At 39.8% G+C, this 12,800-nt stretch overlaps 1 protein-coding gene across 2 annotated transcripts in view; it reads right to left on the bottom strand.

The window, feature by feature from the left end:
- Nucleotides 1–435: 435 nt before the first annotated feature.
- The window catches only part of pmepa1 (prostate transmembrane protein, androgen induced 1), a 40,951-nt gene continuing 28,586 nt past the window's right edge, over nt 436–12,800 (bottom strand). For both annotated transcript variants that reach the window (XM_047347754.1, XM_047347755.1), the window contains exons 2-5: nt 10,097–10,251; nt 8,198–8,251; nt 7,765–8,120; nt 436–6,861 (exon numbers count right to left, since the gene is read on the bottom strand). In XM_047347754.1, the coding sequence (XP_047203710.1) occupies nt 6,567–6,861; nt 7,765–8,120; nt 8,198–8,251; nt 10,097–10,251 (860 nt within the window). In that variant the 3' untranslated portion in view covers nt 436–6,566. The remainder of the gene's footprint in view (nt 6,862–7,764; nt 8,121–8,197; nt 8,252–10,096; nt 10,252–12,800) is intronic.

Below are 12,800 nucleotides of genomic sequence, written 5' to 3'. Positions count from 1 at the left end.
GCTGATGGTGGCTGGGGCCAGGTGGCGCCAGTTGTATGGCAGCCTCCTTTCTGTCAGTCTGCCACTGGGCAGCTCTGGCTACAGTGTAGTCAACCACTATACCATCAGTATATGAATGGGTGGATGGATGACTAATTGTACAGTAAAGCGCTTTGGGGTCCTTGGACTAGATAAAGCACCATACAAGTGCAGGCCACCATTATTATACTGGATGACTTTTATTTTCTCCCAGTGCATGCATGGTTTTTCTCCAGGTACTCTGTATACCATAGTCCAAAGTCATGCATATTAGGCCAACCAGTCACTCTAAATTGGTTATGCGTGTCTGTGTGCATGTTTGCCTATCCCGTGGTAATACGTAAAGTGTAAACCCCACCATTTGGCCAAGTTTAGCACTTTTTGAACCCCACAAAGAAATTAATAAGACATGTCAGATATATTTATAACATTTTTTATTTGTACTTTTGTTAATTTGAAGGCTAACTGAAATGTGTCCGATTCATACCACGTTTTGTGACAACAATGACGTATTGTTGAGTTCTTTTAGCAGGGAATATGACATAAACCCGTCAATGTGAACATGAATTAAAAGGAACTGTCTTAATACACAAATAAGCAGTTATTATTGAGAATAAAATAGATCTCTATATATTGTAAGTGTGTGACCCATGCTGTGAGAGAAAACTGTCTGGAGTTTAACACCTGAAACCTTTCTGCAATGACAGATCATGGTTCCTTCACCAGACTTCACAACTTGATCTGTCCTGGAATGGTTAAAAGATTCTGTTCATGCTAAAAACTTTCAATGATTAATTTGTTTTTACATTTAATTTTACTTTTCTCATACACATGGACCAGCTGCGTGCAGGAATCCTGAACAGAACAAACTCATCTACTGTACAACACACATCACTGAAGTGCTTCTGGGATCAAACTCCACAACAGTTGGAAGACTTCTACAACAGTCGCAAGCGTTGTGGCGCAGTCGAGATACAGAGGTTTATTTAAATATGAACACATCACATACTGCAACAAAAAGAGTGCTATCGCACATTTTGTTTTCTACAACATTGTCAGAGGAAGAGGTGCCAGCGCAGCGCTGATTCAGAGAGCAGAGAAGCATACAACACTGCAGCGTGAGAGAAAACACAAAATAGGGGGAAAACTTTCATCTTCTTCAGTAACCTTGTGTTAATGACACATAAGTGCTTCCAGAACAGTTTGTTTCTGGGTTAATGTTGTCCTTAATTATCAGGTGAAGAAAAATGGAGTTTAAATAATTCAGAATACAGCTTTTGATTTTGCTGCTCTGTTATGAAAATAGTGTTTTCTTACAAAACTCTAACATGTTCCCTCCCTTTTCCTGAAGGGTTTTCTTACATCACAGCCATGGTTGTTCAATGTTCCAGGCTGTGTTAGGTAAAAAGTCAAAAGGCAACAGTAATGTATTGTTAAACATGTCTTTTTTCACACTGGACACCAGAAGGCACACATGTAGCATCTGGAAATGATAAGAAAAAACACTCTTGATACTGCATTAAAAAAAGAAACGGAATGACTGAAACTCCAAAAATAAACATACAAATGCACAGATTTGCTGTTCAGCAACAAGAAAACTAACAATACCTTCAACTGAAAAGGGCACTTAAACACAGAAGCACATGCTATGGATTTCCTCTTCTGCCTTACTGATCTGCAGCTTTTGTGTGTTTAGCTGTAGGTAGTTTTACACTCTCAAAGTTTACAAATGCAAAGTTTACTGTGTGAACAGTGAAATAAAGGTAAATCTTTTTTTCTAAAGTGATAAACAAGAATAATAACAATAATTATAAAAACAAAACCTTACATTTATCACACTACGTTAAAATATCACTAATATCAAAAAGGCAAAAAGTAGTTGTATTGCAACGATCTTCTGCGGCATCACTATCGAAATCATCAGTCTTCATCAATCTCATCACCATCATCCAAACATCATCATCATCATAGTCTGAGACAGCGCGACCGGGGATGATTGACAGCCCACACAGGCCGCTCACATTTAACCCGTCTCAGCGCAGGCAGGCACACTTACGTACGACATAGCAACAATAACAAACGACAGACATTTCAACAGAGACCCAAACTCGGTCGGCCAATGGCAGAGAGGGCCTTCTTGGAAAGGAGCTCTGTCATTGGACAGTGGGCATCTCTTGGGAACAGGAAGAGCTCACTGAGACAGGAGGAGAAGAGAGGGCACTGTGGAGGCAGACCAGGTGTATGTCAGATAAATGTTTTTGCTGTACCTTTTGTGGTCCACAGTGAGAAGGGGGAAAAAAGGGTGGTAAATGAATGAAAGTGTGTCTGGCTCTTAAAGTAGTTTGTTTAGGCTGCTGCGTATGCGTGGTTGTGTGTGTTTGGTTTTTGTCTAGACAGCTGGAGGTCTTTCCCAGGCCATGTCGCTGCACATTTACTGCACAGAAATACACACCCACACACACTCTTTAGTAGCTCTTATACAAACTAACTTATTTAAGAACTCTCTGACTTAAAGAAAAACGTGTATGAGTGTTTGCAGTGCATTTAAAATGATTTTGCCTGCATATAAAAGTTTGATACGTGTTTCCATTCCTCCAGATGAGTTTCCTCCTTTCTCCGCCTGTCTCTCTGTTTTGTCAGCCAGTGGTTTTTTTTCTTAAAGATCCCTTTAGTTTCTAATGCATTGTGTTGTACATATTTAATATTATTTATATTGTTATTAGTAGTAGTAGTTTTATTTTTTCAAATCATCCTGATAGGAGCATTTCCAGTCTTTTCATACCCGTAGCAAACGTCCTTATGCAGGAAACTGAAATCATAAACCAAACACAAACGGTCTCTGTAATGCATGGTGTTTTATTTAAAGGTCCAGACTGATTTAATGATCCAAATATCTTTCTTCAGCAGCTTTAGGTGAAAGGTTTGGTTGCCTTTATATCATGATTTTGTTCCTTCCTTAAGTGCTTCACTTTAATGTACATCGTTGATAATGTTATGAAAATATAGAAAGGTTTTTGACTTTGGTTTGCATTTTAAAAACTGGTTGGTTATAGTTTAAGTAATTTTGTGATTTCTTCTGGTATTCAAAATAAGAAGAGGTGAAGGTTAGTTTCTGATCAGGATGTCTTGGCTCTAAATGCTTTGTTGAGATCAGGAAAGCAGCTGGAAGTCAGTATTACTGGTCTGCCGACGTAATAATACTACAACTGCTAAAACAGTCTCTTATATTTAAAAAAATACCGTCAAAACAAGAAAAATCACAACTTTTTTGTTGAGGAAATAAGGCTTGTTTGTTTTAAATAATCTTTAACATCTGCAATTCAAAAAAGAAGGAAATCAAAGACAAATTGTATTGAAGTCTTAGTCTTTAAGGTTGCAATAGATTTAGATGTTTGACTCTTTTCTCACATAGTAGACTTTAGGTTATGAGCCGTTATTAACCAAACAGTAGGAAACAGATCAGTTTTGGCTAGTCTGAGGAGGACCATGAACTAAGTGGATTTCCTCCAGCTTAAAAAGGCCTTCAAAAATGTTCAAAGTGGACAAATGCAAACACGTACAAATGCTGTTTTACAAAAAATTTGGTTTTTGTTGTTGTTTAAAACTTATGACCAAAGCCGCATACAGTGTACAACTGATGATTATTGGTCAGAACGTTTCTGGAAATTATAACTTTTTCTGGCGTAATAGTAATTCCGTGTAAAAAACAGAAACATTACCGCAATGCGTTCTTGCTGATGTTTACATTCTCAAACCTTTTCAATCGGTTGGTTAAATTGGTGGGATATTTAACACGCTTTGCTCTGCAGAACATGTTCCACATCATGCTCTTTTCTGCTCTCTAATGTCAATAATAATTAACTTCTAGCACAAGAATTTAATACGCACATAATAGTAGCTGAATGGTTTGTAAAATAGAGTTCATAAGAGCCGCTTTTAATTTAAAAAACAATTGTAGTTATTTTAAGATGGGGTAAATTGGCTTTGGTCCTGGCTGTGCCCAGACCAGCTGCCAGTTTAAAGCTCCTGGAGGAACTAATCTGTAAGATTATTAAATGCTCATGATCTTTTAACAGAACCTCAGCTCGGAAACTATCCATCTAAATCAGCTTCAGAAGGCTGGTTCTGGTTCAGTTCCTGCGGAGGCTGATGAATTACAAAAAGACAGGACAACGCAGGGCGTTGACTTTACCTGGCTCAACTGGTGACATCTTTACATCAGAAGATCATTTTTACGGACTGGCAATGGGTTTTTATTTCTTCACTTGTAAAGAGGTGACACAGGATGAGTTGCTATTAACACTCGTGTCACTTTTTAACACTTAAGTGTGTCTAGTTTCAACAACCCATCTTGTGTAAAACAAAATGTTGCTCAAAAGAATGAACCTACCAAGACACTGATAATATAAACTAGAACTGCCAACAATATCCAACAAAAATTGACTTACATTCAAGGTGAGTTCGGCTAAACAACGAAGCTTTGTTTAACAGAAGCTTTTGTAAAACACAACAGATCTGACGTCAGAATGTGTTTTTTGGACAGAAATACGTTTAAAGATGGATGCACAACACTTTACATAATTTAAAAGAGCAGCCCTGAACTCATCAAATTTCATTAACAGCGGTAAAGGTTTCTGTTGTTTTTTATTTTATGTTGTGTCTGAAATAAGAGGCCGACACTGGCGGACTCAGGATTGTTGTCTCTTTCCTGGTGCAATAAAGTGCTCAGAGATGCCCACAAAAAGGAGAAACTTACCAGAGTGAACCGAATGTATGTTGAGACACAATTAAAAGAGAAGTTGGTGTTAACGCATGCATAAGAGGCCACCAATGTGCACAGTCAGCATATCAGACATTTAGGGACCTGCTGGGTAACAGGCTTTCTTCCTGAGTAATGCTCCACAATGAGGACATTAGGTGTCTCTCTCTTCTCACCTAAGGAACATAAAACTCTGACATTCAAATTAAATTCCTAAGCAGGACAAAAAAAAAAACGAATTCTACAACTTAATACTCTACTCCTTTCTACTGTTACACATCGTCTTGATTAGCTCAGATGTTAAATGTCACAGTCTGATTAAGTTGAGGAAACGGATGTGCTTCACTTGTTTGGTCGAGGTAGTAGCAGCCAGCTTTGGGTTTGCTAATGATTCGGCCGACAGGGATGAGAGAGAGAGAGATTTACGGGGTTTCTGATTGGACCCACGGGTGGGCTGCTGACTTTTGGTTGGCTCGCCAGACTCAGACGTTTGCATAAACTGGAGCTTTTCTTCTTTAATCTATGGTACAGAAATGGATTGTCTGAGTCCTTTAAATCCGTCCAAAGTCAGAATCTTCCCATCAAATGAAAGTAGCTGCTGTGCACTGTGGTGCTCACACACTCTGGTAAGTCATTTCTGTTCTCTTTTTAAACCCCAAAAGACACAGCTCCTTCACAATAAGAGTCCCACTCAAATGTTCCATCTGCGCATACTAAAAAAATAGTGCAATTATTTTCAGCAATTATATAAATAACTCTAAATTCGTGCTTTTCCACTCTCGTTTTGCATACATGTGTTATATATAATCCATATGTAACGAATATACATGTCAACATGTACGTTTCAAAATGTTCAAGGTGAATGTTGGCACCCGGACGTGTTTCTCACATCTCTTTTTCTAAAACTAAACAACAAAAATCAAAGAATGCATTATGTTTTAAAAAGATACGCCTACTTTCTCAACCTTCTCTCCTATCAATCACAGTGCAGATTTTTCTTCTGCAGTCAACAGTTGAACTTTGTGCAAACCCTCTTCAGAAGACATCCAATTGAAAGAAGGATCTGTGAGATCTCCTGCAGGAGTTGGTCATTGTAAGGCAGAACTTCTAGCGTTAGGACGTTTAGCACTGTGCTACACCTGCTGAGCTAGTTTATGATTACGCTAACTAAATCTACACTGGAGATATAGTAAAATGTGGTTTCATGCCCTATTGGTAAAGCCAAAGCTCGGTACAGGAGCTGCTGCAAACTTTGAAGATGGAAAAAGCGAGCACTCAAAGCAGCAACAGAGGATTATCACAAGAAAATAAAACAAATCCTGCAAGAACCAAGACGATTGAAGTGTTTTGCAGGCTTGGAAATGATACGTTCTACAGAAACAAACAGAACAAGTAAATATTTATAACAAAGACTTTTTTAAATCAGTCAGATACTGGAGAGATGAGGAATTTAAGGAGGCTTGTATCCACCTTCATCTTTTCCACTTCATGCCATACTTCTCTAACATCCCACGATCATTTGAAGTGCTCATCATATACGAAGTGGGAAACACGGAGAACCAGACGTTCTCTTGTATCTGTGCTCTGTGGTTTCCAGATGTTCTCACCCAATGGGAAGCCCATGTGCAATGCTGCTTCTCAGAGTTTAACCACACATCAGCCTTTTACCATTCGCATTGGATGTTAACGTTCATGTCATCATTCCTCATTGTTCACTTATGATTACCCAAATGGTGAGCTCATGGCATTTAGGGTTTTTTTTAGCTGGAATGAAGAGAAATCAGCCCAGTCACACCTGTTGTGGCTTCTGGGGTTTCTCCTTTGTGTTCCTGTTTTCCACACTTCCTTGCTGTTTAGGCAGAGGTCTGAGTAAACCATGTATGAGAGAGGACGGCGCAGTCGATACAGTCTGATGGGTCTGGTTGGAGGTCAGAGTCGCTGGGTGGTAAAAGTGCCCGATAGCCTCACTGTAGGTTGGGGGAGTCCCTTCGACTTGAGAGTTCTGTTTCTGCTGCCGGGACAAGGTCTCTTGGGCCTCCAACACACTGATACCTGAATGGACACTTGGGGGAGGCGCCTGCAGCCTGGGAACAGAGGATGGAGGAGGTATAAGAATGATGGGAGCAGGTAACAAATATAGCAGATGTACACAACAAGACAACATGGGCCCTGCTAGAAAGCTTTCCAGCATAGGACCGTACCTGGAGATTAGAATAAAAAACCTTTGTGTAATAGTCATTAGCTGTTTTTGAAATAAATAGTTCTAAGGACTCTGTGTGGGTAAAACCTTTAAAGGATACGTTTACAGGTACACTTATCAGGCTTTTCCAGGTCAATACTGATTTCTGGTTTTCGGTTTTATTTTTTTCTAGTTCTGACCTGCTGAATTCGATTTTGAATATTTTAGATTTTCTTTTTTTGTTTTGAAGAATTGTAACACAAAGAAAACAAATGTGCTAAAGGGTTTTTTTCCTGACTTTGTGGCACCAGTGGCCCTTATTTACAGAGTTTAGACACAAAGGGCCAGAGAGAGAAGGGGGTAAGACATGCAGCAAAGATCCTGATGTTGAGAACTAAACCCCAGAACCATGAATAAAGGACTAATATCCTCCATACGTAGGCCACCTGTTCTAACACCACACCACGTGACACCTCAGAAGAACCTTGTTGGCAGGTAGGACATGGCTTTGCTACCAGGTAATGTTTCTGGAACCTTTTTTTATCCTATTAAAGCTGTTCTATTAAACCACAGTTGCCTGCATATTCTGTAGCATAAGGAAGAACTGTAGTATACCAGAGACGGAGGCAGAGAAATCTGCAACTAATTTTCTTTAAAATGTTGACAGTAAGTTCAGCTGCTTGTTAAAGCTAACAAGTTATTTTAGTTGACATCCAAAAATGTTTTTGAACTTCATTCCCCACGAAAAATCCGAAATGAATATCCAATGTTCAAGCTCGTAAATGACTGCAGGTGTGCCCGTTGTTACCTGGCTTGCAGGCAGGAGTTGGATGGGTCCAGGCCGTGGGAGTCAAACACTGTTCGGTTGGGTGGAGGTCGAACTGACTCGCGGTTCAGCTCCATCTGTTGCTCGGGGTCTCTGAGCTGCAGAGTGCACGGACCCTGATATGGAGGTGGTTCCTCACCGTCTGAGAGGGAGATTGTGGGGGGAAGGTCAATGAGGCTCTGGGGCAGGTAGGGGTATGTCGGCTGGAAGCGACTCGGGGCGTACGTGTGCTGGAAGCGCTGTGATTGAAGCAGGGGCTGAGGCTGGTTGTTCTGCGGGTCTCGCTGCATGTAGGACATGACTCCTCTGTCTGGAGGACGTGGGTTATACACCTGGTGCTGTGCCACATAAGACATTAAATTAATGCTGGGTCACTGCTAAAGGTCTAACACTACTTATTCCAAACAGAATTTACCTCATTCAGGCCGTTGCTCGTCCCATTGCTCTCAGAGGTCCACATACTTCCCTCCTGCAACAGAAAAATATCCCAGTCAGATTCATCTGGCCACCGGCCTTATGTAAACTGAATGTAGCTCAAACCATTTTACAAAATGCAAAAAACAAATTTACAAACCTATCAAAGGCAGGATCAGCGCCTTGCACTATCTCAGGAATTTTTCAAATGATTTATGCATTACATAAAATTCGGCAACGATAGCAATAGTAAATAACTTATTGAAGTCTACTTTATTTTATTATTGTTGGCATTTTGACAGTTTTAATTTTTTTAACGTGTTCTAACATCTGATTAAATGTTCGCCACTAGAGGGCACCGCTGGAGTTTAAATGAGCTCCCATCTATGGTGTTTTTCTCATTCTGGCCTTTATAAAATGTTTTTTATACCTCTTCATCCTTAGGTTTGTTTTTTATTCACAATCTCACTTTGATCTCTGTGGTAAATTACCTTCTACAGATATGTGTTAAAAGGAAATGACTCGACTAAAACAGACACTTTTATAGTTTTTGGCAGGGACAGCGCACATATGTGGAAGGTCAGCAGTGTCTCAGCACCTCTCACTGACTTTCCCTGCTCTTTTCTCTTTCCTTTCTCTCGGACTGCTTGCCTGCTTGGATGTGTGTCAGTGTGTCTGACTGCTTATCCAAATTAACTAGGACAGTCACTCCCCTGAGCTCTTCACAAAGCCTTGTGTGTCTGTATTGACGTTTATCCTTCATTCCTTACTCTTATCTTTCTTCCCTAGCTACACACACACACACACATACACATACATACAGTGACTCAGGAAGCAGGAGTGAAGTCATATGTTTGAGGAAGCCTCAGGTGTAAGCCAGTGCATGTGTACCTCAGAATAGACGCTGCAAGACACCGAGGCCCTTAACAGAGAAATGAGTCAGTGTGCTAGCATTAGCCTGCAGCAAGGTTTAATCACTGGGATCGCAGGCTGTCTGTCAGCGTGCCTGAAACTCAGCCTTTCTTCTCATTCTGTCTTTCATTAGGACCTGTCTTCTCAGTGACTAATCCACTCAGACAACCACTCATTTTCTCAACTTTTTACGACAGGAAGTTACGACAATATCTTGGAAATACAGGATGACAACATTAAAAGTATAGTTTTACCTATAGTCTTTCCAGAATCTTTTTCAAAATTTCCAAATTTTGCTGTTAAATGTGCTACGCTACTTTCACTTTACAGAAATATCAGAACATGTGATCCACAAATTACATGGCAGAATGTTAAATTTACATCTGGATGTCCCTGATCCATATTTAGAACTTGGCATTGGCTGGGTTTTGGTATCGATGTATATAGAGGTTTCAAAACTTACAATTTCGAATCCACCTTCCCAGAGAAGGTGTCGGAGTGACCAGAGTTTACTCTGGCTGTATGCAGCATAGGGAAGAGCAGCCCTCCCCCTCCCAAACATGTGGCTGCACACTGCCAGTCAGCGGACAAAAAGAAAGCCGCTACAGTTTCCCTTGCTTACAAAAAAAAGAAAAATTTGGTTCTTTGGTAATATTTCCTATGGTGAAACAGATGGCCATCTTATTAAGGTGGCAATTTTCTGATGAAACTACACTTAGCAAGCTTTGAACAATTAAGGGTGACCAGCTAACATCTGCCTGTTATGCTCTCAGCGGTATTCGAAAATCAGGTGTGTCTTTATTTGAAATTTTTGCTGAAGTTCATGCATCCAAATAAAAATAACAATAAACAAATGTCATAGATAACTACTACACCAATAATACATACGTTTATGTTACTCTCGGGTTGCTTTTCTGTTTTAAACAAAAGCAATTATGCCAATCTATGCCTTTCTCCACCTGAATTTCAGGTGGACGTTTTGACTTACGTTGGCCAGCGGCAGGTGCCTCCTGCGGGCGGGGGAGTGCCTGGAGAGAATGGAACGCGCTGATAGGCGGTAGTGGTTAAGCAGACATGTGATGACCACCACCATGACCATCATGAACACCACGATCACCAAGATCTGGACGAACTCCAGCTGGGCTGTAACGTCACAAACACTAAGGTCAGTGCATGAATCCCACTAAAAATAAAGTGTCAAATACGGATTATAACCTTTTCTACATGCTTAAGAAATGCCACTAGTGTTTCTGGTTATGTCATCAGGACTTTGTCTGATTAAAAGCTGCTGATGTATGACAGTGTGTAGGTTGCAAAAGCTCAGGCACAGAGAGTCAGACTTCACCCAGTTTCTCTGTGAGAATAAACCTGTTTTGCTTTATTTTAAACATTATTTTCAGTATCTTCCATTAGATGCTTTGCAACATAAACAATCTCTTTAAATCCATAAAGATATTCCGATAGAAATTCGAAACAGTCAAGTCTTGCCCCGCAACCAGAGCTGTTGGACAGAAGCATCATGTAAGCCCAAGTACAAGGTTCTTCTTTACCACATGGAAATTGTGCTATTTAATGAATGATTACTCATTTTACCTCTTATAAAGATTAACAAAATTCAGACAGGAAAGCTTGGCAGAAAGCACTGAAATCAAAAAATATTAAGAAGAAGAAAAACTGCAGCAGATTAAGAAACACTTTAGTTTTCTTATTTGTTTGATTTATGAAGAAAGTCAGATTACACCTAAGTGCAAAAGTTGCTCATCACATTCATATCTGAGTGTTTAACACATACACTGGTGCTTTTGTCTGAATTTTAAAAATGCATTCATTATTTAATTGGAAAAACAGTTAAATATATTTAAAGTATACTTTTAAGTATACTTTTTATCTTCTAAGACCAACGACAGGAAGATCAGGGACCTTGAAGCACCAAGGAGCTCAGGTTTCTCATGGAGGATCATCTTTAAGAGGTGCTTTAACATTTGAGGAAAATTAGAAAACAATTTGAATAAGAAAAAGTACAAAAATATATTGATAATAAACAACAAATGCCTTATTTATGCACAGAAGAAACCAAACTGAATTTTAGTGTCTAGGTTTTATGGTTTTGGGTTTTTTAAAGTGAACACAAAGACCAGTTTGGTGCATTTGCTTGACTTGTGTTTTCAGTTTGTGTACAAAGGAAGAAGCTGCTTTTGAGGCCTCATGATAATAACTACTTCAAATTACTACTACTACAAACTACATACAACTACAAATTTGACATTCTTGGGTCTATACAACTCACATTCCTAAATGAGAAGAATATTAAACCACAAACATAAACACGCTGTTTTTATTGTGACTGAGATGAAATAAATCCAAATTATAAGTGTCATACCAAAACAAGATCAGGGTTTCATCTGTTATGGGGAAGTTTTCAGACATGGAAAGGATCAGGGTATCGCACCCATGCACAAACACACGTACACACACACACACACCAGCCCGACCTCATCGGACAGACAGAGCTAGCTTTGTTTAGAGACAGTCTGCTCAAACTCCCTGCTGCTCCTGCCTCTGCCACCCCCATCACCCGCACACGCACACACACACACACACACACACATACACACTCTTGTTTTGCTACATGTAGTGAGGACCATCCGTTGACTCCCATTGACTTCCATTCATTTTCAGTCATTTTCAACCCTTTCTATGCCCTAACCCTGACAATAACCCTAAACCTAACTATTACCAGTGCATGCCTAACCCTAACCTAACCTTAACCTAAACTCAATTCACACCTTAGTCCTAAACTTAACTGTTAGCAAAATAGGTCGTGAGGACCAGCAAAATGTCCTCACTTTGGTACAAATGGTCTTCAATTTGATGGTGAAATCGGGAAAATGGTTCTCACTGTGATGCTAAGACAGGAACACACACACACACACACACACTAACACACACATACATATGGAGCAATTTTCACACACTTTTTTCACAGGGAGCAAGTAGAGGTCATGGCCAAATCAGACAGAGTAAAATAAAGTAACCTGCAGCCAGACTCCACTCACTCACCCACCCACACACACACACACACACACACACAAACACAGGCTGCAGACTCGTTTCCAGACTCACACCAGAGCTCTGTCTTCGTCTGGACCAACCAACCGTCACACAGCATAAACAGAAGGAGTCAGGTGGCGGCCGTGACTCCTTAATGCAGTTTTATGAATTGAACCGTTTCTTTGGAGCGAATCTCACATGGTGTCTGTAAATCGTGACCCCAAAAAATTCACACTCAGAGGAAGTAAGAGAAACCTACTGTTTAAGGAACCAACCCTTTTCAAAATAAAAGCAACATAACCATGACTGTTTTCAATCTGACCTATTAGGTTTTTCTGTAAAAGGCTCCTAAAATGCATGTGACTGTAAATCTGAGCTCTATCATATAAAGTCAAACATACAGAAAATATGTGATAGTGAGCTTTTTTCATTCTTGTTCAGCAAAGCATGATTTCGTAATGGCAGACAGAGGTCCCCCTAACAAGTTTATCACACGCTAAAGCTGTCGAACTGCATAAATCCCTGAAACATTCCTGATAATGGAAATTTGGGTTTTACTTCCTAGAAGGCAGTAGAATGGCGTTCTGAAACTGAAGGAATTGTGATTTAGTATTTTATGTAAGTGATTTGAAATGTTCAAC

This window comes from Girardinichthys multiradiatus, chromosome 20 (genome assembly GCF_021462225.1).
Source record: "Girardinichthys multiradiatus isolate DD_20200921_A chromosome 20, DD_fGirMul_XY1, whole genome shotgun sequence".
Taxonomy (NCBI): Eukaryota; Metazoa; Chordata; class Actinopteri; order Cyprinodontiformes; family Goodeidae; genus Girardinichthys; species Girardinichthys multiradiatus.
This window is presented reverse-complemented; position numbering and strand designations above follow the sequence as displayed.